Source organism: Cibotium barometz, chromosome 3 (genome assembly GCF_041138505.1).
Source record: "Cibotium barometz isolate CiBa-2024 chromosome 3, ASM4113850v1, whole genome shotgun sequence".
NCBI classification, from domain to species: Eukaryota; Viridiplantae; Streptophyta; class Polypodiopsida; order Cyatheales; family Cibotiaceae; genus Cibotium; species Cibotium barometz.
Genome location: NC_141048.1, coordinates 30,809,083 through 30,836,396, shown reverse-complemented (window position 1 = coordinate 30,836,396; position 27,314 = coordinate 30,809,083). Strand labels below are relative to the sequence as shown.

General features: G+C 43.9%; 1 protein-coding gene across 1 annotated transcript in view; it reads left to right on the top strand.

Annotated features, from left to right (window-relative positions):
- The first annotated feature begins 244 nt into the window (after nt 1-244).
- Nucleotides 245-27,314, top strand: part of LOC147639939 (uncharacterized) — a 49,058-nt gene continuing 21,988 nt past the window's right edge. The window contains exons 1-6 of the mRNA XM_086775504.1: nt 245-509; nt 10,672-10,743; nt 10,888-10,989; nt 11,111-11,263; nt 11,730-11,840; nt 12,835-12,978. Coding sequence (XP_086631630.1) covers nt 264-509; nt 10,672-10,743; nt 10,888-10,989; nt 11,111-11,263; nt 11,730-11,840; nt 12,835-12,978 — 828 coding nt within the window. The 5' untranslated portion in view covers nt 245-263. The remainder of the gene's footprint in view (nt 510-10,671; nt 10,744-10,887; nt 10,990-11,110; nt 11,264-11,729; nt 11,841-12,834; nt 12,979-27,314) is intronic.

Genomic DNA, 27,314 nt, shown 5'->3' with positions numbered 1-27,314 from the left:
TTCTGTATACCTGATCCATTGGAGGCAGACTTTGAGCATGAAGACACCAGGAAGAGCCAATCCATATCCTAAGTGGATCAAGAAACCCTTTTGACGGAGTGGAACCATTGGCCATATAGAATGTGCCATCTACGTTCATTGGTCAAAGAGGATAGAGGAGCAATAGAACCTTATTCATGGGGGGCACAAGGATCTTTTTAAAGTAGACAAATGGACTTGAATAGGAATAAAGCATGATGTGTAAGCAGCCCGCCCAATGCTGTATGCTTTATCCATGTACTGTGATATACCTCTTATATGCAGACACAAGTTTGCAAATCATGAGCGCGTTTGCGGCGTTTCCAGCGATATCTTCCTTCTCCCATCTTCAACATAGGGGTCCATCATCATCATCATCATCATCATCATCACGCGCTTTTACGCTGCATTCTCGTGTCATTCCTTCACGCAGTAGCCACAAGCAACGCCTCGCTGTGCGCCCAAATGCGTCGGGGGACGATGGTGCCCAGGTGAGGTGGGCTTCTCAAGTTCCATTGTCAAAGAATCGTGTTAGTAAGTAAGCACAGCGAAATTTGGATTAATCACCTCCTTTCATTTGGTGGCTTTTGATGCTTCTGTTGGGTCATTTCATATTGCCTCTCTCATTTCAATTCTTTAGAAGGTGAGACATACAAATTTTCAATGTTAGGTGAGACATTCATATGACAATGCTCTCACAAACACACTTATCATGACACTGCCAGTCTGGTATGTCACGCTCCCTTTGCCATAGCGGCGTGTCAAGTGATCTCCCGGTAGCCCAGACAGGAAGTCAGGTTTATGGTTTTCTCCTCTGGACATGGACACATTTTGACCCTTATCATTTAACACTTCTTGATTATGTGGTCTCATCGGTCTATTTCGCCAGTGAAGCATCCTTGTACTGGAGTCCCATTTAATACAAAATAGTCTTTTAAAAAAGACCTATCCCAAATGCATGTGACTATGTGAAAGAACTGTTTCTAAAAACATTTAAGTCATCATTGATGTGAAGGATGCTGTAATTTGCATGTAGACATGTTGCCTTACAAATATGCTATTAGGCTTTGTGAAGTTTTTGTCTGAGTTGCGGCCAGTTGATATTGTGCTTATTCTTTCTATCTTTAGTGGTGCATTTGCCCTATCAACTACCTATTTGCTGAACTAATTCTTTCTATTTGCTACTTCCCTTAGTGCTAGGCTTCATTATGGCTGAGTCTGCCATGCATCTCCGGAGGTTTGACAGAAACTCAGTACGAAGGACTTTGTGTGAATATATGCTCTTATGTGTGTGTGTGTGTGTGTGAGAGAGAGAGAGAGAGAGAGAGAGAGAGAGAGAGAGAGCATATCTTGATACAGAGTTCTACATCCACTATTGGGCACTGATGACGTTAGTGGGGATGTCGTAGTATCTAGTCCATACTATGCATAATAGAATTGATAGTTATATAGTCTTGTGGGTTGACTACCATGAGTATATAACATGCACGTTCCTAAAAGGTGAATTTGGGCATGTTCCTGGATTCATCTACTATCTAGGTATATATGCTATTAGGCTACGGGGTAGGTTGCATGGGGAACCTTTTCAGGCATATAAATGTCACATACCATTCAAGGACTAGTAGTTGAATTCATTGTTTATGGCTCTCCCTATTATGGCAGGTTTTGTGCTAGCTTGTATGTACAAGATCGCCAACCCCCCTATTCAGAAAGTGGTCTTTGTATAATCCCATCCTAGATGGGAGGGTGGCTAGTAGCTGCCTCTCCCGGTGTATTGAAAATGAGTCATGTGAGTAGTGCACCCATTGTCAACCACCCAATCCGCAAGACGTGAGGTGGCAAGAACACGTGAGTTTGCGGGAAGCTCCTCAATGCCGATGAAGACAGTCAGTCTCCTTGGTGGAAGAGGATCTCTGGGATTGGTTGGTAGACGGAGAGGTTTTATTGGTGGGCTTCTTTGCAGCACCACCTTCTCTCTTCTTCTTGCGACAGTCAGGCTGAATGTGACCTTTGTGACCTCAATAATGGCCAGTAAGATCCGTATGAGTAGGATTGTTAGCAGGTTTAGAGTCAACTTTGTTGCTAGTGGAACCCTTAGATTGCCATTTGACTTTGCCCTTGACTTGAAGAAAGGTCTCAGAAGCACCCTGGCTTGTTTTCTTCCTCGTAGCTCTATCCTGGAGCATGCCAACAACGATATGCAGATTGGGAGTAGAGAGAAGAAGTGAAATAGTATCATAGAAAGATTAGAAAGTTATGGGCAATTTAGCGAGGAGCCGATGAACAAAGTCTTCATCGGTAGCCTTGCTCCCCAAACAGACCAACTGCTTCTAGATGGTAAAAAACTCCGGGATGGAATCCATGATGTTGGCAGTATCGATGATGGAATCCATGATGTTGGTAGTATCGGAGATCTTAAGGTTGGCAAGCCGATTCTCCAAGGCAATCTTTTGAGTACAGTTCTCTATATGATACCTCCTTTGAATGGCATCCCACAATTCTTCTATATGATACCTCCTTTGAGTACAGTTCTCTATATGATACCTCCTTTGAATGGCATCCCACAATTCTTCTACGATCTCATCACCATTGTCATCAAATTGACGAGCAACGGATGGTTTAATGTTGAAGATGATGAACGCATGTGCGCGAGCATCCTTATCAAGCCAGGCATCAATCTCAGTCCAAGGAAAAGTTGTAGTTGGCTCGGCGTCGGCCCCGGTAACAATACTCCATAACCCATCTAGGATGGATTCCTTGGGAATTTGGGGAATAGATGAAGAGATGACAGTCTGCGATTAGCGCCTAATCAGAGACTTAAATCTATGCACAACAAACTGCATCTTCTTCATGCTCAATACACAGTAGAGAGAGATGACCTAATCTACCATGTATTACTAACATGAAGTAAATAGAATGTTGAATAGAGATACTCAATGGATCTTGATCACTCAATGACTCAATGATGACTATGTGACATAGCGGAAGCCTTCATGCGGTTAATCACAACCCTTAAGCACCCTGTAGGAACATTAATGCAAAATGCGTGAGAGGAGAGAGAGATAGACAGGTTTAGGGTTATAATGTATCATGTACATAGAAAAAGGTTACATTTATGCTTGGCCATAGGCCTTCCCACCAAAAGGGGCTACTTCTACTCCCTAAACATGATCCAACTACAAGATGGAGAGAGATGAAATCTGCTACTTCTATTATATAGTCTTCTAGAATGCTGGTTGGCCACTGATGACGCTGTCAATCTGTTCTGGCTGTGCACGAATGAGGACAATGTAACGTTAAATGCTATGCTTCTCATGTGTGGGGTCTTCATGTTGCCGACTGTCCATATGATGCTGCCGACTGGGTCTAACTGTTGTCGGCTGTCACATCCTATGCTGTATATGCTGCTGACTGGATGCTAGCTTGATGATGATGCATGTATGCACCTAATAGGGATATGATCATGGATTAGCCATGGACTGCCTTGTGCACGTGATAAATTAACCGATTGGTGAATAAATATGACTAAGGCCTAGACTTCTATTTATAGTAGTCTAATGTTGATGAGTTGGCTACCAACTCTGTTGCCATATATATATAGGCAGTGATGTGTGTGAACACACTTAGGACCGCCGGGGCACTTTTTCCCTCTTTAGGAGGTTTTTTCCCCCGGCTTGTATATACGCCCATCCTTCTAGGGCTAACTTATCTTTTGTACATTGACACAATCTAATACACTGTGTGTTGTGTGCATTCTTGCTTCTTCTTCTCCAAGCTTTGTGTGCTTTCCTGTAACCCTAATTCCAACAATTGGTATCAGAGCAGGCATCGGCTCCCAGGGCTATGCCGCCAGCACCCTCCGACTCACGTTCTCCGATTGAGGTGAGTTTTCACGAGCGCTTGCAGGTCCCTATACTCTGCAAATATGCCTGAAGGGCTTTGCGTTCTCAGAATTTGCATCTGAGGTCGTTTCGGGCTCCGTTTTTGCATTTCAAGTTCTGCATAGGTGTTTTTGTCATTTTTTGCAGAAATTTCGACAGTGCAGTTTTCTGCAAAACAGGCACACGTATTGTATTGTGGACCGTGCTACATAGCACGAGTTGTTTTATGTTCAGTCTTTGCTTCATTACAGGCAGCTTTTGCATCAGTTTCAGTCAGTGGCCATGGCTGATAACAGCAATGATGTATTTCGCATGTTGTCTTCTGAAGACAAACTGGATGGAGACGGCAACTACCCACTTTGGGCATACATGATGCAGCATGTTTTGGTTGCAAAAGGAGTGTGGAACATTGTGCAGGGTATGGATGTACGTCCAGGTTCTGTGGATGTAGGATCTGTTGAGGATGTTGCAGGTTCTAGCAGCTCTACTGTTGCTGCTGTTTTACCCACTGCTGAACAAGCTCCTTGGGATGGTAAAGATGCGCAGGCTCATGCCTTGATTGCACTTTCTGTCAAACGTAACATCACCGCACATATTCGTTCAGCTAAAACAGCAAAACAGGCTTGGGATATTCTAGCTGGTTTGTATGCAGGTCGTAACGAGGCAAAAATCGCTTACCTGCATAAAGAGCTAGAATTGAAGATTATGCAAGAAGATGATGACATGAATGTTTTTCTTGCTGAGATTAAAGATCTCAAAGAACAGTTGATTTCTGCAGGTGAGATTATTCCTGATCATTCTCTTGTGCAGACTGTTCTTGATGCTTTACCTGAGACATATCAGACTTTTGCTTCCACGTGGAGACTTCTTAATGAGGACAGACCTGATGCTGTCAAGTATGATACTTTAGTCAACAAGCTCTTGCAAGAAGCGCAGTCCAGGCAAAACAGGGCCAGGCAGCGTGCAGTTGATCAAGCATTTATTGCTGCCCAACAACAGAGAAGAAGTGGTAAGGCAGTCCCTTCCACTGTTTCTTCTCCTATTAGTAGGTCTGCAACTTCTTCTCCTTCCACAGGTAGCAACAATAAGTCTGAGAAGGCTCTTGATAAAGGCAAGAAAAAGACCAGGTGCAACTATTGTAAGGCAAATGATCATGTCATTAAGAATCGCCCTAAGCTAAAGGCTAAAGAGGCAAAGAAGAAAGAGTCAAATGCAGCCACAATAGCGGATGCTTCTACAAATGCAGATTCTGCAAATGTTGTGCAGGATACAGAATGGGCGTTTAGCGTGTATTGCCAATATGACCCATCTGTACATGATGCATGTTTGGCAGTTTCTGTTGACTCTCATGTATGGTATTTTGATAGTGGTGCTACAAAGCACATTACCTCGCATCGTGATATATTCACTTCTCTTGAGGCTGTCCCTAATGGGAATACTGTCACATGTGCCAATAATGCTTCTTACCCAGTGAAGGACATTGGTAAAATTATGCTTACTGCTGCAAATGGCAGCGCTTTCACACTTTCAGATGCTTTGTATGTGCCAGGGATAAAGAAGAATCTATTGTCTATCTCTGCGCTTGCTAGACTTGGACTTGTAGTCAAATTTGTGGATGACAGATGTACTGTTCATGATTTGACTTCTGGTGATACGATTATTGTATCTGGCACCTTGTTTCGTGGGTTGTATAGGCTCAATTCTTATGACAAGTGTGTGGAAGATTCAGCAAATGCAGTTTCTGATGAAAAGGCAGTTTCAGATGCAAAACTATGGCATGCTCGTTTTGGTTATCTGAACTTTGCTAGTTTGCTGCGTTTGCAGAAATTTGATATGGTTGCTTCATTGCCTCCTCTTGAGGCACCATTGAAACATGTTTGTGAAGGCTGTATTTTGGGCAAAATGCAGCGTTCTGCATTTCCAAAGCATGGTTCTGTGCGGGCCACTCGCAAATTGCAACTTGTACATAGTGATGTATGTGGGCCTATGCAAACTCCGTCATTTGGTAAACACTTGTACTTCGTGACTTTCATTGATGATTACTCAAGGCATGCATGGGTATATCCACTGAAGGCAAAGTCCGAAGTATTTTTATGCTTCAAACAGTTTTTTCTTATGGTTGAAAATGTATCCAGTTGTATTGTGGGCACCCTCCGTTCTGATCGAGGGGGGGAGTACATGTCTAAAGAGTTTGATGCATTTCTGGCTAGTCGTGGGATAAAACACCAATGTACAGTGCCGTATACCCCTCAGCAAAATGGTGTTGCTGAGAGGAAAAACAGGTCACTTATGGAGATGGCACGATGTATGGTCAAGAGCCAAGCTTTGCCACATGCGTTTTGGCTTGAGGCTGTCATGTGTGTTGCATATGTACTCAACAGGTGTCCTACTAAGGCCTTGCAGTCTATTACTCCATACGAAGCTTGGCATGGCAGGAAGCCTTCTATTGGTCACTTGCGTGTCTTTGGTTGCTTGGCCTATGCTGTAGTGCCTGTGCAACAACGCAGAAAATTGGATGATAAGGCTGTCAAATGCATTTTTGTTGGTTATAGTGCTGAGAGCAAGGGTTACAGATTGTATCATCCGCAGTCAAAGCGTATCTTGATTAGTCGAGATGTTGTTTTTGTGGAAGATGCTGTGCAGCCTTTGTTATCATGTACCAAAGAGACAGGTGTGAGCTCACGGGATGTATTTGATACATTGTTGCCTCTCTTTACAGGTGGGAATTCAAATGTAAGTCCTAATGAGGCAAATATTCAGCCTATGCAGATTTCAAACGACATCATAGATCAGCCTATTTCTGACGCAGATTTACAGGATGTAATTCATGAGGATAGGGTTGAAAATGAGCAGGCTAGAGGTATGCCTAAATGGTTGGTGCAAACCTTGCGTGATAGTAAGATTGATGCACCTATGACTAGTCGTACTCGTTCAGGTTTTCAGCATGCCTCTTATATATCAGATTGTTATGCTTTGGCTGTGTCTAGTATGTGTGAAGAGGAAGAACCTCTTTCATTTGATGAGGCACAAAATTCAGAAAATTGGTTGGCTGCAATGCAAAGTGAATATGATGCTATAATGAAGAATGGTACATGGTCTTTGTGTGATTTGCCTATTGGTAAAAAGGCCATTGGATGTAAGTGGGTTTTATTGAAACGAAAGCCAGATGGTAGTGTTGATCGCTATAAGGCTAGACTTGTTGCAAAGGGTTATGCTCAAGAAAAGGGCATTGATTTTGATGAGACCTTTGCTCCCACTTGTCGTATGACTACCATTCGTAGCATTTGTGCATTGGCAGCTCATAATGGTTGGAATGCACATCAGTTGGACATAAAGACTGCGTTCTTGAATGGAGATTTGCATGAGGAGGTGTATGTATCGCAGCCTCGTGGTTTTGTTCAAAGAGGGCAGGAAAACAAAGTGTGCAGGTTGAAAAAAGCTTTATATGGTTTAAAGCAAGCTCCACGAGCTTGGTATGAAAAGATACATGCATATTTGACTGCACATGGGTTTCAGAATAGTCCAACAGAAAGCACTTTGTATGTTAAACATGTGGATGATGTACATCTAATCATTGCTCTCTATGTCGATGACATGCTGCTCACAGGACCAAATGAAAGTCATATTTGCTGATTTTAAGGCTGATTTGAATGCCTCTTTTGAGATGTCACATTTGGGGCATTTGCATCATTATTTGGGGATACAATTTAAGCAGTGTGATGGAGGTATTGCTTTGTGTCAGACAAAGTATATTGAGACATTGTTGCGGAGATTTGGCCTTGAAGACTGCAAGCCTATTGCTACTCCAATGGAGACAGGTTTGAAGTTGAGTCTTCATGATGCTGGAGATCACTTTGATGTCACACTCTATCAGACAGCTGTTGGGTGCCTCATTTATGTATGCATTATGAGGCCAGACATTCAGTTTGCAGTCTCACAGGTGAGCAGGTTTATGCATAGCCGAGGGTCTCAGCATTGGAAGGCAGTTAAACGCATCTTTCGCTACTTGAGTGGCACCATACATCTTGGGTTGTTTTATCCCAAGGGGGGATCGTTGCCGCCAGATTTACATGCTTTTTCGGACTCAGATTGGGCTGGTTGCTATGACACAAGAGTGTCCACAAGTGGTTTTTGTTTCATGCTCGATAGCTCATGCATATCTTGGTTGAGCAAGAAGCAACCCACTGTGGCCACTTCTAGTTGTGAAGCTGAGTACAGGGCAGCTTTCACAGCTACGGTTGAGTGTGTGTGGCTCAGACGGCTTATGGCTGACTTGGGTGTTGGACAGGAGTCTGCCACCTCTATCTTCACTGACAGTCAGAGCGCATTGGCAGTTGCGAGAAACCCAGTTTTTCATGCTCGCACAAAGCACATTGAGGTGCATTATCACTATGTCAGGGAAACACAGGACAACCTCGCCGATCTTTTCACAAAGGCACTTCCTCGTGAGAAGTTCGAAGCTTTCCGCAAAGCTTTGGGCTTGCTCCCCTTTGTGGACTGATCTACTTCGGGCATGGCACTCCCCTATACATGAGTGCCAGCTCTCATTCACACCATCACTCCCAGGGGGGATTTGTTGCCATATATATATAGGCAGTGATGTGTGTGAACACACTTAGGACCGCCGGGGCACTTTTTCCCTCTTTAGGAGGTTTTTTCCCCCGGCTTGTATATACGCCCATCCTTCTAGGGCTAACTTAGCTTTTGTACATTGACACAATCTAATACACTGTGTGTTTTGTGCATTCTTGCTTCTTCTTCTCCAAGCTTTGTGTGCTTTCCTGCAACCCTAATTCCAACAAACTCTACCAACCCTAATAATAATGTCCAACTAAGTGTGTTCACACAATAACCCAATAACTTTGTCCACATTGGGCTGGTCATTGGGGCCCTGGACAATATTACAATGATCTGGCACAATAGCCCTTACAAACACATGAATCCGACCACGTACTCGACCTATGGAGTTTGAGCTAGCCAATGAGTAGAAGCATGTCCATGTCACACCCTAGAGAGCGAGCACGTGACATCCCGTCCTGCTTAACTTGGAGCTCAGGTGAAAATGATGCTCCACTACTCCAACCCGTGCTTTTCTAGGAGAGAAAGATAGATTGATTAATGCCAGTTGAGGCCATGGGACCAAATACAATGCATAGACCATGCAAGATCTCAATTTGGTCATCAACAAAAAAGAGAAATCAAGTTAGGAGTCTACTAGGTTGTGAGAGTCAAACATTCATCAACTTGAGGTTGGGGGTCCACTGGTCTTGGCTTCTGTGATAAGGTCTTGCGCTTCTCGGAGAACTGACTGTTTCCCTTCCTTTTTCACTGCTTTGACCTTGTCCACAGTGTGTGTAAGAGAGAGAGAGTGAGGAGCAGGAGGAATAGGAATTGTATTAATGTCTTATAAAAGACCACAAGGGTCTATGAGATGAATGTAATACATCAAGAGTGACTGAAGGGCATAAAGCTGGATGAAGAGTGGAGGGACAAGTTGTCACCTGCACACATGTGGACATGGCTAATCCCTAATTAGGTAGTAGTTTAGAGTACATAACAAGCTCTGGCAGGTAAAGAAGAAGTGTCATGTGCAAGACATGCGTAGGCATACTTCAAAGCTAGTCCTGAAGAGGCAACAAGATAAAGACAAGAGTAGAACCAGACTGTGGAGCTTAGATAGCTGAATTGGCAAAGGAGTTTACTGCTGGAGGACATGGTGAGCTGTCGGCCAGCGCTGGATGACCTGGATGATCTGTCGGCTGCATCTTAAATAAATATTATGTCCTGGACCTGGCCGACCAGCAGTCGGCCAGTCCATGGGTGCTCTCCCAAACCTATAAAAGGCACCAAGGCTCATTGTAGTGACCATTCAGTCCCTTGTTGGCTGGGTCATAGAACTAGGATTTGTTTAGGTGTTTTACCTTTCATGGGAGCATAGTTGTGAGGTACGATACCGTATGGTTCGTACGATACGATACCGTACGGGAAAGTATGGTACGATATAATTTTTTTTCTTATTGTACGATAAAATACGGTGTTTTAAAAAAATACTTATAAACTTAGGTATTTCCAAGTCAAAATATGGAGTATTTTAGAAAGGAGGGAAGCATCATAGTATAGAGGAAGCTCAAACAGCCATAGATAAGCAAAAAAAAGACTATTCATCAAACATACAAAGTCAGCATCATTTAATGATATTATGGATTTTTGTGCTTATTTCTGCTGGCTGACAGTAGTCGGTTTGTTACAGGGGCAGTCTAGGAGCTATAAATAGCAACTCATTAGATCATCTGGCAGGTCATAGTCCATCATTAGGCATTCTTTTGGTCTAGAATTCAGTCCACTTTTGGAAGGCCAAAGGCCATGGAAGTTGCAAAGCAGTATACATCTTTTTGTAGCATATTGATGTACTGTAAATACAGTTCATCTCTCTCCTCTCTGTTGTCTATTCATTGTGTTTGCATTAGTGTTCCTAATCAGTAAGCTCAGGGCTGGATCAAGTACAGCAAGGGTTCGATGTATGCAACACAAGTAGCTTGAGAGGGTAAATATAATAAGAAAAAAGTCTCACCCCTTTAGAATTGCTTGTGAAAAAATGCTCACAAAAAGAAACCTCCTCCTAACCACACTGGTGTGTACTGTTCTATTGCTTTGCTTTTTCAAAACACAACAATTATAAAAATTTGCATCTAATGCAGTGATGGTTTCCTATTTTGATGGGTCACATTGCTGTATGAAAGACATGACCTTTTCTATAGTGCATTGTTTGTAGGCTGCAAGTACAAGTGCTGGGAATAACAGGCGATTTTCTGTTCCCTTGACAGTCGAGGAGAGTGTAGAACAGGTTTGCCATGTTGCAACAACACAGTTAATGCTCATTGTTGAGGCTTTTCAAAGTCGTATAGTTTTGACAGGGTTATGTATTATGGTAAGGGGAATTTTTTCAATTTAAGCTATCATAATTGCCTTAAATGTTGGACAAATGCAGGCCTTGTCCGCATGCAAACAAGCTAGAAGAGATGGTTTAACAAGACTGCAGTTGGAGCTTCTACTGCCTCTAATCGGAGCAACAGACCTTGATGATTGGCCAGTATGTAAGCATTCATAATCAGATTTATGCGACATTTTTGAATCTTTGCATTGTCAACATAGTCTAGTTTTTTACAATGCGTTATGACTCTCGTATGCCACTTGTTGGTTTTTCATGTCAGGGTGGGATACAACAACAGTTTAAAGCTGCAGCTCCAGTTGTATCAACATTAATGAAAGGTCTTACTGATACTCGGGAGCTTGCACAAGAGAAAACTATCAAGACATACATCATAGATGATGGTGATGCAGTTGGAGTTTGGGAATCAGAGAAGGTATGCTGGCTATTGTAAATTCTTTTTTTATTCTTAGAGGGGCTCGAGCTTCCTGCATGGCTGGGGCCTCTGGTAGGTGGACTGCATATGAGTGGGAAGGGGTGGCCATGATATTGATCATCTCCCATGGAAGTCAAGAGGTATGGTGGTAGCTGGCTGTGCCACGGGTGGCTGACTAGCCACCGTCAATTCCCATCCTCGTAATGAGGCTGGGACCGGTCTCCATCTTTCAGGCCATTGCAACAACCCAGGTAATGGACTGGTTGCTCTGGCGGACTTGGGTGAACAGGCACACAATCTTTGTGCCACAGGGCTAAAAAACCAACCAACAATAAAGCAATAAACAATATGAGAAATATGGAGACTTGTGTGCAGTATTTCTTCTGCTATCTTCGCGATGTTTGTGAAGGACAGTCTCCTTTGTTTTATTGTCATAATTTATAGCTTGATTGTACCTTCTTTGCAGGTTGCTTTAGTTTTGTTCCCAAATGCTGACTGCCTAGAGAAGGTGAAGGATTTGGCAGGTATAGAAGATCGATTGTTGCTTTTAGTCAATCCACAATGGCAAGCCGGGCAGGTATAAGCAAAAGTTTGTAATATCTATACAAACTAGTTATAGTTTCTTTCTGAGTAATACGATTGTCATGTTTATTTTGGGTTAAATCAACGGTGGACCCTCACTGCACAGAGATCTATTTAAGGAACTTCAGTGCACTATTGTGAGACAGCATAACAGCTAGATGAGGAAACCTAGCATGCTAATATTGCGGTGAGGGCTGCTTGTGACAGCACATCATACAGGATCGGGCATGGCTGTTTAGACTGCTGAAATCAGGGTGTTGGAATGGTCAGAATGTAGTTGTCATCACATTCCAAGCGAGAGCAAAGAGGAACCTGCAAAGCATCTGGAAAGCTGTAAAAAACGAGAAATGAAAAATGGATTCTGACTCCATGCCATCATTTTAATTGATTTTGTTCCATAGAGGGCACCACAATGGCATTGGGGCAGCTTCTCTTAATGGTGATACTCATAAGCTCTTCAGTTACATCTAGGTAGGATATGATTTTGCTAAGGCCAGGCTTAATGTGATATGGGATTCTAACTAATACGGCCTTTCTCAACTTGCCACCCAACGCTTCTGTTCTCAACAACATTGGAAATGGTTAACTAGTGAGTGGGATGCAAACCTCTGAATGGGGTTGGCAACGGCTCTTCCTGAGTCAGGACCTTGTCAACACCAAGTTTTGACAAGTAAGGGTTTTGACTCTGCGTACCAGTTTGAAGGCTTTTTGTTAGGGTCTGCTACCAGGAGTGCCACCAGGAGATGCTGTACAAACAACCTTCCTTCTGTGAGGTAGGCTGCAAGCAGCAGTTGAAGACGTGTTGGGCGAAGTGCAATCCTTTTGGACACTTATCGTCACAGCCTCTGTATTTCAATATTTGCTGAAGTAAAACAAACTTAAAATCTATTCAGGTACTAGGTACCAAAGCGGAACAGAATGTACTTTTTCAAAAAAATTTCTTTTTTGCTAAAATAGTAAATGTATGAAAAAAACCCCCTTTTTGGTAGGTTATCTCAGATTTTGGATTTGGACAACAACGAAAGCTAAGGGAAGAGTTTGTTGCAAAGTTTTCTACTGTGTATCACTTGAAGCAGTTGCGGATCTTAGGGGAAGATGTCAGACTTTTGAAGTGCCATCCGGGAAGTTGGCAGGTGAGTGAAGCCCTTTTTAACTTCAGTTTAACATTAAAACACAACTAACACTTGTCTTGATTCTATGGTGCGGGTTTCCACTGTGCTTGTGGCCACTAGTGAGTTGAGTTGCTGACAGAATGAGATTTTGAAAGAATAATTGGCAAGCAGAAATTGTTCTGGTTTCCATCTGTGAGCATGATATTGGATTGTGTGTATGATATTGAGAGTTTAGTATAAAAACGAAGACCATGACCTTGAACGCGCCTGGCTGCCCGGAAGGCTGCTTGTGTTTGACCTCAGAATTGTGTTTGCTCTTCTTACTGCTGCCCGAGGATGCTATGCTGACTTGAGATTTCTTGAGATGAGGATGCAATGGGCCAAATCTGCCCTTTTATAGTGGGCTAAGGGCCTGGTTGGTTGTCAGACCAGCCTGACCTGGTCTGGCTCATTGGTACCCAAGTGGGCTACCCAATGGCTGCCTACAGCCCTATGCCCTGGCATCTGTGCATCTCATAGATGGGCACTGGTGAATCGGCGGAATGCTCATATCCATCCCGTAAACTTAAATGACTCGGACTTGGATTGTCCGGTGCTTGACAAATGTTGCCGGGACACCTTGTATATTTAATCTTGCAAGTGGGTCACATGAACTGTGCTGGACTTAGCATGACGAGACTCTACAGGACTTGCATGACTTGATGTCAGGCTAACTTCCAGAAACCTAGTACCAAGAGATGCCTTTTTGACACCTTGGTGAGACCGGATGGGATATACTGAGCTTCTTTTTGGGGCCCTTATCTGGGGGAGGAGGATTGAGAGATTGCTCCGTTGGTCTTAGATGCCCACTTTCAGACTATTATGTAATATACACCATGTACATGCACTAAACAGAGATGGCCTCCCAAGGTTGGCATTGCAGTCCTTCAGACAGCTTGCGCCAAGGAGGATGGGTGTTGGGTTTTATGCTGTGTATGCACCCAGAGGAGTGCTAGTGATCATCAGTAGGTTACTGGGGCACTTTTTACTTCAGTTAGTGGAGGTTTTTTCCCCCAGTTTAGTTCAGTTTCACTTATATGCAGTTTATAAGTGTTTTGGTCCACCCGGCACATTTATGGGCGGACGTGTGAACACTTATCTTTTAGGGTCACTATCATGTGGCTATTGTACTTCACTTTTTGATTATTGAGGCATATTTTCTCTGTGAAAATATACAGGCACAATAGGCAGATTTTCTAGCAAGGAAATATACAGGTTTTTTGCACAGTTTGGGTGCAGCAAATTTGGGCATTTTTGGGGCATTTTGGCATTGTGTACGCCATTTGCTGCTCTACTCAGTCATTGGTGCATTGAGCTGCACATTCAGAGGATTGAGAGTGCAGGCAGATTTGGGTGAACTGTATTCAGTGGAGTACAGTTATTATCAGGGTTTCTGTTATTGGGTTTTTTGGTAAACATGTACAACATTGTGCGTAAAGCATAATGGCAAATCAACAGCAAAGTGATGTATTCACATATTTGTCTAAGGAAGACAAATTGGATGGCACGAACTACTCCTTGTGGAGTTTTATGCTGAAAAATGTGCTTGTGGCAAAAGGTCTTTGGGATTTTGTTAGTGGTGATGAACCACGTCCAGGTCCATTGGCTCCAGAGACTCCTCCCCAAGGGGGTGCTCGTGGACGAGGACAACAGGTACAGGCTCCAGGACAGCCATTGCCTGTTCAGAGAACAAATGCTCAAAAGACATGGGATGCCAGGGATGCACAAGCTTTGTCACTCATTGCATTGTCAGTACAGAGGTCCATTATACCTCATATTCGTTCAGGTGGCTCTTCACAGAATGCATGGGTGACTTTGGAGCAGATGTATGCTGCTCGTAATGAGGCTAGGATCTCATTTTTGAAAAGAGAGCTGGAAAATCAGAAAATGAATGAAGAAGATGATATGTCTAGCCACTTAAACAAGCTGCAGGATTTGAGAGAGCAACTCATCAATGTGGATGAGATTATTCCTGAGACACAGCTTGTGTCCATCATCTTGCACTCTTTGCCAAGATCTTACTTGGCTTTTCATACCTCTTTGAACCTCAGCATGAGGAATGCTGTTGAACCCCTCAAGTATCAGGAACTTGTTGCTCTTATTACAAGAGGAGCAAATGAGGAAGAATATGAATATGAACACAAATGCTGAACAAGCATTTACTACAGGTCAAAAGGGGAAAGGAAAAACTCAGCCAAAGAGTGCAAATCAAAACTCAGGTGATGGTGGTTCTTCACAGGATACCAAGAAAGGTGATGGACAGCCCAAGAAGAAGGGCAAATGTCATTACTGTAAAAAGCCAGGTCACTACATCACGGAATGTAGGAAGAGGATTGCCAAAGAGAAGGCAAAGGAAGCTGGGATGTCTGTTAATGATGCTTCTAAAGCTCCTCCAGAGACTGCTTCTTTTGTTGAGGACAGGGATTACTGTTTTTATACATGCAGCTATGATGCCTCATGGTCTTCACAGGCACTCAGTTTGACAGAGCATGCATGTACTTGGTATTTTGATAGTGGTGCCTCAAAGCATATCACATCTCGCAGGGATTTGTTTAGTCATGTTGGCCCTGCCCCTGTTGGCAAAACTGTTCAGTGTGCCAACAATGCTTCATATCCAGTTCGTGGCATTGGGGAGATTCAGCTCACAGCCATTGATGGCTCCATTCTCCGCCTTACAGATGCCTTATATGTACCAGGGATAAAGAAGAATTTGTTGTCCATTTCCTCTTTAGCACATTGTGGAATGCAAGTCCACTTTGATGATGATAAATGCATGGTCAGAGACAAAGCTAATGCCTTGACCTTGATGCTTACTGGTACACTATGTCATGGACTTTATCAGTTGGATGCATTTCAGCCAGTGGATCAGTCTGCTTATCATGCATTTACTCTTACTCCAGCTATGGTTGATGCGGAGTTATGGCATGCTCGCATGGGGCATGTAAATTTTGGTAGTCTTATGCTTATGCAGCGACATAATATGTTTACAGATCTACCTCTCATGGAGAAGCCTCCAGATCACATTTGTGAAGGATGTATTTTGGGAAAAATGCACAGGTTTTCCTTCCCACGTGATCAGGCTCTAAGAGCAACTGCAAAGTTGCAACTTATACACAGTGATCTTTGTGGTCCCATGCAGACGCATTCATTAGGTGGTTGCTTTTATTTTGCAACATTTATTGATGACTTCTCTCGTATATGCTGGGTCTATCCTTTGACACAGAAATCACAGGTATATGATGCATTTTTGGCCTTTATAGCACTTGCTGAGACAGAGTCAGGATGCAAGGTAAAGACCCTCCGTTCTGACCGAGGGGGGGAATATATGTCACATATGCTGAATTCCTTTCTTGGGAGTAGAGGTATAAAACATCAGTATACTACTCCTTACACTCCACAGCAGAATGGGGTTGCAGAAAGGAAGAATCGGTCACTCATGGAGATGGCCAGATGTATGCTAAAGGCAAAAAGACTACCACATATCTTTTGGGTGGAAGCAGTAATGTGTGCTTGTCATATTTTGAATCGATGTCCCACAAAGGCATTGGTTTCTATTACTCCTTTTGAGGCTTGGCATGGCCGCAAGCCTTCTGTATCGCATTTTCGTATCTTTGGGTGTCTTGCATATGCACACATACCCAAAGAGTTGAGGAGGAAGCTGGATGATAAAGCCACAAAATGCATTTTTGTTGGGTATAGCCGTGAGAGCAAGGGCTACAGGTTATATGACACACTATCCAGGAAGATATTCATCAGTCGGGATGTGATTTTTGATGAAAAATCAGAAATATCCATGGCTGGTTATGAGGCAAATCAGGCTGAAAATGATGTGTTTGAAGGTCTACTACCCATGGAGTTTCATTCCACAGTTGGTAATCCAACTCATGAGGGTACAGGACAGCCAGCAAATGATGTAGGTGGTGCAGAAATTCAGCAGCCAAATGAGCCAGAAGCTGAACCAAATATGGGCCAGCAGGCACCACAGGTCAGACATATACCTAGATGGTATTTGAGGACATTACAGGACAGCCATTTAGAGGGTCCTCTTGCTGGTTGTACTCGTAGGGAAACAAGGACCAATGAGCATGCACACATCATGGATTTGAATCTGGTTATGGCAGCCAGTTTACAGGATGATGATGAGCCTGATTCATTTGGGGATGCACGAGATAATGTGCATTGGAACAAAGCCATGCAGGATGAGCTTGATTCTATTAAAAAGAATCAAACATGGGATTTGGTTGATCTGCCCAAAAGCAAGAAAGCAATTGGTACTAAATGGGTCTATAAGTTGAAAAGACATGCAGATGGATCCATTGACAGGTACAAAGCCCGTCTAGTTGCAAAGGGCTATGCACAGAAGAAGGGCATTGATTATGAGGAGACATTTGCTCCTACATCCCGTATGTCGACACTTAGGTGTGTCATTGCATTGGCTGCACATCGTGGTTGGGTTGTTCACCAGTTGGACATAAAGACTGCATTCCTACATGGGGACCTCGAGGAGGAAGTTTATGTATTTCAGCCCATGGGATTTGTAGAACATGGTCATGAGGGGAAAGTATGCAGGCTGAAAAAGGCCTTGTATGGTTTGAAACAAGCTCCACGAGCTTGGTATGCAAAAATAGATGCTTTTCTACTCACTTAGGGATTTGTGAACAGTCCATTAGAGGCCACTCTGTATGTAAAGAAAGAAGAGACAGATCTGCTGGTCATCAGTCTTTATGTGGATGATCTCTTGCTCATGGGATCAAATGATGACAAAATTGCAGCTTTTAAGGAGATACTGCAACAGACATTTGACATGTCTGACTTGGGCCTTGTACATTACTATTTGGGCATACAGTTTGTGCAGGATAACAGAGGCATTGGGTTGTTGCAATCACGCTATGTTGCTAAACTTCTGGAGAAGTTTAAATTTCAGGATTGCAAGCCTATTAGTACTCCTATGGAGCCTGGGATGAAACTGTCACTACAAGATGACAGTGTTTCCTTTGATGCCACTACATATGCTCAGGCTGTTGGGTGCCTCATTTACTTGTGTAATACAAGGCCAGATATTCAGTATGCAGTCTCTCAGTTGAGCAGATTCATGCACAGCCCACGGTTGTCACATTGGCAAGCTGTGAAGCGTGTATTCCGTTATTTGCAGGGTACCTTGTCTCTTGGATTGCTTTATCCTGAGGGGGGTGACATGCAGTTACACGCTTACAGTGATTCAGATTGGGCTGGTGATTTTGATACCAGACATTCCACTAGTGGAAATTGTTTCTTCCTTGGTGCTTCATGCATTTCTTGGCTAAGCAAGAAACAGACCACAGTGGCCACTTCGTCTTGTGAGGCAGAGTACAGAGCAGCCTACACTACTACTGTTGAGTGTGTTTGGCTGCGTCGTCTTATGACTGATATGGATATTTCAGTGGAGGAGCCTACACCTATCTATACTGATAGTCAGAGTGCCATTGCTGTGGCCAGGAATCCTGTGTTTCATGCTCGCACGAAACACATTGAGATTCACTATCATTTTGTTCGGGAGAGACTCCAGGCAGGAGATATCAGTCTGATCTACTGTCCTACAGATCAGAATGTGGCAGACATCTTCACCAAGGCATTACCACGTCCTAAATTTGAAGCATTCCGCAATGCTTTGAATTTGTTTCCTTTTGGTGGATGATGTACAGTGATAACATATCACTTCAGGGGGGTTTGTTGGGTTTTATGCTGTGTATGCACCCAGAGGAGTGCTAGTGATCATCAGTAGGTTACTGGGGCACTTTTTACTTCAGTTAGTGGAGGTTTTTTCCCCCAGTTTAGTTCAGTTTCACTTATATGTAGTTTATAAGTGTTTTGGTCCACCCGGCACATTTATGGCCGGACGTGTGAACACTTATCTTTTAGGGTCACTATCATGTGGCTATTGTACTTCACTTTTTGATTATTGAGGCATACTGAAGTTGTGTTCACTCTTCTCTTGGTTTCCACGCTTGCTTGAACCTGTGTAAACCCTAACCCTAACCCTCCATTGTCTTCAATGGGTACTCCCGCACCATTAGATGGTTCGCCTAACATAGTCGTCACTTCCCTTTTTAATTACAGGTTGTCCCTCTATTCGGATCTCTCACAACAAGAGATTAACCACATCATCAGTCTAGATTTGATCTAGCTCCACACGAGTTGGACCTAGCTGATCTTGTCAGAGCTTCTTACGAAGCATTACTTCTATAGAGAGCATTTCTTGAGAGTTACAGAGGACGGTTTTGTTGAGAAACCTAGATATCTCTATAGGCACCTGCCCCATACCATGAGGATTATTCATCAGGTGAGAGTTTCTTCCAAGTTTCTATAGATTGGGGCCAGGAGCACAGATGGCATTTCATGGGAGGAGCAAGAATGTAGGGTATGCTCTATTGGGGAGTTAGAGACAGGGGAGCGTTACTTGTTTACATGTCTCTCTATCTGGATAACTTCCTTTTTAATTACAGGTTGGAGTCCCTCTATTTGGACCAGCTGAGTTCGAACTAGCTGATCCTGTCAGAGCTTCCTATGAAGCATTAGTTCTTTAGAGAGCAGTGTTTGAGAGTTAAGAGAGGATGGTTTCGTTGAGAAACCTAGATATCTCTTTAGGCACCTGCCTCATACCATGAAGATTGTCATTGGTCAGATGAGAGTTTCTTCCAAGTTATACTCCAGATTGGCCGGGAGAGCAGATGGCATTTCACTGGAGGAGCAAGTGTGTAGGATATGCAATATTGGGGAGTTAGAGATAGAGGAGCGTTACTTGTTTATGTGTCCAGCATTCTTTCATGGGTGATGCACTGCAGAGATCATGGATGTTCGGGTATGTACTTGATAAAGCTGCACTGTCCTAGACAAACCTTATGGCTACGCTCAAGGAGGCGGAACGAACAGGATGCTACTTAGACCTCCATTACAGACTTCTTTAGCTCATGTCCCCGATGGCCACAATTGACACCTAGTCGTGTTAATGCTATGGAGAGCAGATGGATCAGGGGTGATGCACTTGACATGGTACTGCCTTTCCACCTATTGGTACAGCCATCAACGGACCGGTGGTCTTGTTAGCAGTCATCTCTTGTCTGTACCATATTACACTGTAGGGAGTGAGGGCCAGTGATGTGGGTGTGCCCACCCGTGTGAGGAGTCTCCAGTTTTCTCCAGTTTTGTCCATTTTGTTCCCGGTGCTGTAGTCGTGTGGGGGGCTCTATTTTTTCCCTGGCGGGCTGTAGGAGATTGCTGCCAGGAGGTGGCCAACTTGTTTATCTGCTGGCCGACTTGCCTTTTTTGCTGGCCAACTCATCATCTGCTGGCCGTCTGGATTTTATCCTAGTCATGGGCTTTCTGGGGCTTTTGGTCTGTTTTAGACTGGGCCAACTGCAGCCCCAGCCCATATATATTGTGGCCTTGCCCCCATAGTCACCAGAAACGAGAAATGGGAACGAAAACGTTCGAGGAATGGAAATGGGGAAAGGAGTTTTTAGGGGTGGAAACGGCCGTTTCCTGTGACAATATCACTTGGGAAACGAGAAACGGCCATGGAAACGGATGAGGTCCTGAAACGGAGAAACACATTTCTAGGGACTGAAATGGCCGTTTCCTGTGACTATGCTTGTCCCCCCACTTGGTTGTACCAGCTATTGTATGTATATAGTAGAGTTCGACACCGTCTCTCTCCTCTCTTGGTATTTTGCAGTTTTCTGCTCTCTGTTTTCTGTCTCTTTTCCGTTGCATATTCCAACATGGTATCAGAGCCCAGGTGGCTTGAATCTTTGGAGACAGTAAGAGCTTTCAGGGTTGCTGTTTTTGGTGCTGATTGGAGTATATTTGGGCTGTACGGGATGTCGAGAAGTGGGTAGAAGGCGGGCGTCGTTGCTGGACAGCCACCTTCCGAGAAAACACAGCCTCTTCTTCAAAATTTTTTTCCCACACACCCTCCCTTCACAAGACCAAGTGAACCCCCGAGATGGCAGATTTTCTTGAGATGGCGGAGAAACATGTGAAGATCCCCACCCTCCCGATGCTCCCGGTGGACCGACAGTTGGACGGGAACAACTATGGCATCTGGAAGGTAATGATGGAGTCTGTCTTGGAGTCTTATGATTTGGCTGATTTCATCGTGGTTGGAGTTCCAAGGCCAGAGTTGGAGGAGGAGGTTTTACTATCAAATAAGAAAGAGCGGGAGGCCCAGGCATAGTTGTGGGATCGTGTGAATGCCCGTGTGCATCCTCTCATCTTCCTTAATTGCACACCCCAAGTGATCAATCATATCAAACACATGACGTTGGCTCGAGGGATTTGGGAGCACTTGGCTTCTTTGTACAATCGGGTATCACCCATTAAGAGAAATTCCTTGGAAGTGCAGATGCGAGTGATGAATCCTGCAAAGTCTTTGACGATGCGAGAGCACATCAACAAACTCTAGGCTCTTCAATAGGAGATTCTTTAGGTTGGAAGGAGATATCATTAGAGGACATGGCCATCACCTTGTTGTCTCATCTATCCTCTCAGTACTCACCTTTCTATTCTTCTTTGATCACTAGTGGGAGGCTCAGCACCATTACTTGGGAGGAGCTTGTACCGATGGTTTTTGACTAGGAAGAGCGGTTTTTGAATCCTCCACAGGGCGGAGGTTTTGAGGCTTTGATTGGCCAGCGGTCGAAAGGCCGCAACAACAACAACAACAACAACAACAAGGGCAAAGGGAAGTCTTCACAGTCGAAGTCTTCTGAGAAGAAGCTTGACTTAGAGCGTGATGCTTTGAAGGCCAAGCAGATCCGTAACCATTGTGACCAAAAGGGTCATTATTGGAGGAAATGTTCTCAGCGGAGCACTGAGAAAGGTGCTGATTTCTCAGTTGTAGACGTGAAGACTCCAACTTTTGTGCACTTGGAGATTATGGACATCGGAGCTTGATCTTCTTCGAGTAGGGAGGTGGTTGGTCTCACCGTTGAAGATACTTGGGAGTGGATTCTAGACAGTGGTGCTTCCAGGGACATGACTCCTTCCCGAAAGTTGTTACAGGATCTTCAAAGGCAAACACGTCACATCATTATTGGTGACAAGTCCACTATCCTGATTCACAGTGAGGGCAGGTTGGAGATCGTTCCCGATGGCAATCCTCCCCAGTTTTTTATGTTCCATCTCTTGGTTTTCATTTGTTGTTAGTGCATGAGGTTTGCAAGACTGGCATGTGGGTGGAGTTTGATGTGTGAGGGCAAAAGGACGAAAGGACCATATGTACGAGGGATCAGAGCAAAACCACACAGCATGAAATATGTGATTGAGTCTATATATAATGGTGAATGAACATATGTATAAGAGCCCTTTGATGTGAGGTGATTCCGAGTAAAAAGTGTTAGAAGTCATCTCCTGTCTTTACCTATACACCAGGGCCTTTGTTGTGGGTGTGCCTGCCCTTTGTAGGTGGTTTCTCATTTTTCCTCACTCCCCGTATTTTCCCCCCATTTTTTTCCATTTTTCTGTGGCTTGGGTGGTAGCCCTGAGGTGGGAGGATGTCTTAGTTGTTGGCCGACTGCAGCTGTATTCTTACTGGTGCTGGCCGACTGTATGTGGACACCTTCTTGATGCTGGCCGACAGTACACAGTGCTGGCCGACTGGTATTTATGCTGGTCGTGGTGGACATGCTCTTGTCGGCTGTCCTAGAGCAGGCCGACTGCCTTCTTGGGGCCATATAAAATTGCCCCACAGCCCCTTGCCACATTTGTCTTGTAGTGTGTTGTATTCGGGATCTTCTTGTGTATATAGAGCAGAGTTACACGCCTCTCTCTCTACTTCTCTTGTGCTGTTTATTTTCTGCACTGTGCTTGCTCTTGTGTTTCCAGATTGATTGTCATCATCTCCGCTATGTATTCTGACAAAAAGACCAATGTAGAAGTAGAGAGGATGTTGGAGTTGAAGCACGGTCGGTGACGAAGGCTTGCGTCGATGTGAGGCAAAGCACTCCGAGAGGTGGTTGGTGTCGAAGGCTCGCGTCGGTGGAAGCAGAGGCGCTCCGAGGTGGTAGTGGCAACGGAAGATGAGGTGATGCAGGTGTAGGGTTTGAGCTGTTAGGGTTAGGGTTTAGAAGGTACTTCAACAAGAGGCGTGAGAATCAGAGAGAGGAACACGACTGCTCATGTATTGAGTGTTGATAAAATGAAGTACAATAGCCACATAAAATATGTGACCTAAAAGTTGTGTTCACATGGTCCGGCCATAAAGTGTGCCATGTGGACCAAATCACTTATAAACCATTATAAGTGAAACTAAGCTAAAACTGGGGGAAAAAACCTCCACTAACTGAAGTAAAAAGTGCCCCAGTAACCTACTGATGATCACTAGCACTCCCCTGGGTGCATACACAGCATAAAACCCAACAAACCCCCCTGGAGTGATATGTGATCACTGTACATCATCCACCAAAAGGAAACAAATTCAAAGCAGTGCGGAATGCTTCAAATTTCGGACGTGGTAATGCCTTGGTGAAGATGTCTGCCACATTCTGATCTGTAGGACAGTAGATCAGACTGATATCACCTGCCTGGAGTCTCTCCCAAACAAAATTATAGTGAATCTCAATGTGTTTCGTGCGAGCATGAAACACAGGATTCCTGGCCACGGCAATGGCACTCTGACTACTATCAGTATAGATAGGTGTAGGCTCCTCCACTGAAATATCCATATCAGTCATAAGACGACGTAGCCGGACACACTCAACGGTAGTAGTGTAAGCTGCTCTGTACTCTGCCTCACAAGACGAAGTGGCCACTGTGGTTTGTTTCTTGCTTAGCCAAGAAATACATGAAGAGCCAAGAAAGAAACAATTTCCACTAGTGGAATGTCTGGTATCAAAATCACTAGCCCAATCTGAATCGCTGTAAGCATATAACTGCATGTCACCCCCCTCAAGATAAAGCAATCCAAGAGACAAGGTACCCTGCAAATACCGAAATACACGCTTCACAGCTTGCCAATGTGACAATCGTGGGCTGTTAATGAATCTGCTCAACTGAGATACGGCATACTGAATATCTGGCCGTGTAGTACACAAGTAAATAAGGCACCCAACAGCCTGAGCATATGTAGTGGCATCAAATAAAATACTGTCGTCCTGTAGTGACAGTTTCATCCCAAGCTCCATAGGAGTGCTGATAGGCTTGCAATCCTGAAATTTAAACTTCTCCAGAAGTTTAGCAACATACCGAGATTGCAACAACCCAATGCCTCTGTTATCCTGCACAAACTGTATGCCCAAATAGTAGTGTACGAGCCCCAAATCAGACATGTCAAATGTCTTTTGCAGTATCTCTTTAAAAGCTGCAATTTTGTCATCATTTGATCCCATGAGCAAAAGATCATCTACATAAAGACTGATGACCAGCAGATCTTTCTCTTCTTTCTTTACATACAAAGTGGCTTCTGATGGACTGTTCACAAAGCCTTGAGTGAGCAAGAAAGCATCTATTTTTGCATACCAAGCTCGTGGAGCTTGTTTCAAACCATACAAGGCCTTTTTCAGCGTGCATACTTTCCCTTCATGACCATGTTCTGCAAAACCTATGGGCTGATGTACATAAACTTCCTCCTCGAGGTCCCCATGTAGGAAAGCAGTCTTGATGTCCAACTGATGAACAACCCAACCACGATGTGCAGCCAATGCAATGACACACCTAAGTGTCGACATACGGGATGTAGGAGCAAATGTCTCCTCAATGCTCATAATCAATGCCCTTCTTCTGTGCATAGCCCTTTGCAACTAGACGGGCTTTGTACCTGTCAATGGATCCATCTGCATGTCTTTTCAACTTATAGACCCACTTAGTACCAATGGCTTTCTTGCCTTTGGGCAGATCAACCAAATCCCATGTTTGATTCTTTTTAATAGAATCAAGCTCATCCTGCATGGCTTTGTTCCAATGCACATTGTCTCGTGCATCTACAAATGAATCAGGCTCATCATCATCCTGTAAACTGGCTGCCATAACCATATTTAAATCCATGATGTGTGCATGCTCATTGGTCCGTGTCTCCCTACGAGTACGGCCAGCAAGAGGACCCTCTAGATGGCTGTCCTGTAATGTCCTCAAATACCATCTAGGTATGTGTCTGACTTGTGGAGCCTGATGCCCCATATTTGGCTCAACTTCTAGCTCAATAGCCTGCTGAATTTCTGCACCATCTTCATGATTAGCTGGCTGTCCTGCACCCTCATGGGTTGGATCACCAACTGTGGAATGAAACTCCATAGGTAGTAGACCTTCAAACACATCATTTCAGCCTGATTTACATCATAACCAGCCATGGATATTTCTGATTTTTCATCAAAAATCACATCCCGACTAGTAAATACCTTCTTGGACAGTGGGTCATATAACCGGTAGCCCTTGCTCTCACGGCTATACCCAACAAAAATACATTTTGTGGCTTTATCATCCAACTTCCTCCTCAACTCTTTGGGTATGTGTGCATATGCAAGACACCCAAAAGTACGAAAATGTGATACCGAAGGCTTGCGGCCATGCCAAGCCTCAAAAGGAGTAATGGAAACCAATGCCTTTGTGGGACATCGATTCAAAATATGACAAGCACACATAACAGCTTCCACCCAAAAGATATGTGGTAGCTTCTTTGCCTTTAACATACATCTGGCCATCTCCATGAGTGACCGATTCTTCCTTTCTGCAACCCCATTCTGCTGTGGAGTATAAGGAGTAGTATACTGATGTTTGATACCTCTACTCTCAAGAAAGGAATTCAACATGTGTGACATATATTTCCCCCCTCGGTCAGAACGGAGAGTCTTAACCTTGCATCCTGACTCTGTTTCAGCAAGTGCTACAAAGGCCAAAAATGCATCATATACCTGTGATTTCTGTGTCAACGGATAGACCCAGCATATACGAGAGAAGTCATCAATAAATGTAGCAACCTCCTAATGACTTCGTCTGCATGGGACCACAAAGATCACTGTGTATAAGCTGCAACTTTGCAGTTGCTCGTAGAGCCTGATCACGTGGGAAGGAAAACCGATGCATTTTTCCCAAAATACATCCTTCGCATATGTGATCTGGAGGCTTCTCCATAAGAGGTAGGTCTGTGAACATGTTATGTCGCTGCATAAGCATAAGACCACCAAAATTTACATGCCCCATGCGAGCATGCCATAACTCCGCATCAACCATAGCTGGAGTAAGAGTGAATGCATTATAAGCAGACTGATCCACTGCATCCAACTGATAGAGTCCATGACATAATGTACCAGTAAGCATCAAGGTCAAGGCATTAGCTTTGTCTCTGACCATGCATTTGTCATCATCAAAGTTGACTTGCATACCACACTGTGCTAAAGAAGAAATGGACAACAGATTCTTCTTTATCCCTGGTACATATAAGGCATCTGTAAGGCGAAGAATAGAGCCATCAATGGCTGTGAGCTGAATCTTCCCAATGCCACGAACTGGATATGAAGCATTATTGGCACACTGAACAGTTTTGCCAACAGGGGCAGGGCATACATTACAAAACAAATCCCTGCGAGATGTAATATGCTTTGAAGCACCACTATCAAAATACCAAGTACATGCATGTTCAGTCACACTGAGTGCCTGTGAAGACCAAGAGGCATCATAACTGCATGTGTAGAAACAGTATTCCCTGTCTTCAACAAAAGAAGCAGTCTCCGGAGGAGCTTTAGAGGCATCATTTACAGACATCCCAGATTCCTTTGCCTTCTCTTTGGCAATCCTCTTCCTACACTCTGTGATGTAGTGACCTGGCTTCTTACAGTAATGGCATTTGCCCTTCTTCTTGGGCTGTCCACCACCTTTCTTGGTATCCTGAGATGAACCACCATCACCTGAATTCTGATTTGAACTCTTTGGCTGAGATTTGCCTTTCCCTTTTTGACCTGTCGTAAATGCTTGTTCAACACTTGTGTTCATGTTCACGTTCTTCCTGATTTGCTCTTCCTGTAACAAGAGAGCAACAAGTTCCTGATACTTAAGGGGCTCAACAGCATTCCTCATGCTAAGGTTCAAAGAGGTATGAAAAGCCAAGTAGGATCTTGGCAAAGAGTTTAAGATGGTGGACACGAGTTGTGTCTCAGGAATAATCTCATCCACATTGATGAGTTGCTCTCTCAAATCTTGCAGCTTGTTCAAGTGGCTAGACATATCATCTCCTTCATGCATTTTCTGATTTTCCAGCTCTCTTTTCAAAAATGAGATCCGTGCCTCATTACGAGTAGCATACAACTGCTCCAAAGTCACCCATGCATTTCGTGAAGAGCCAGCTGAACGAA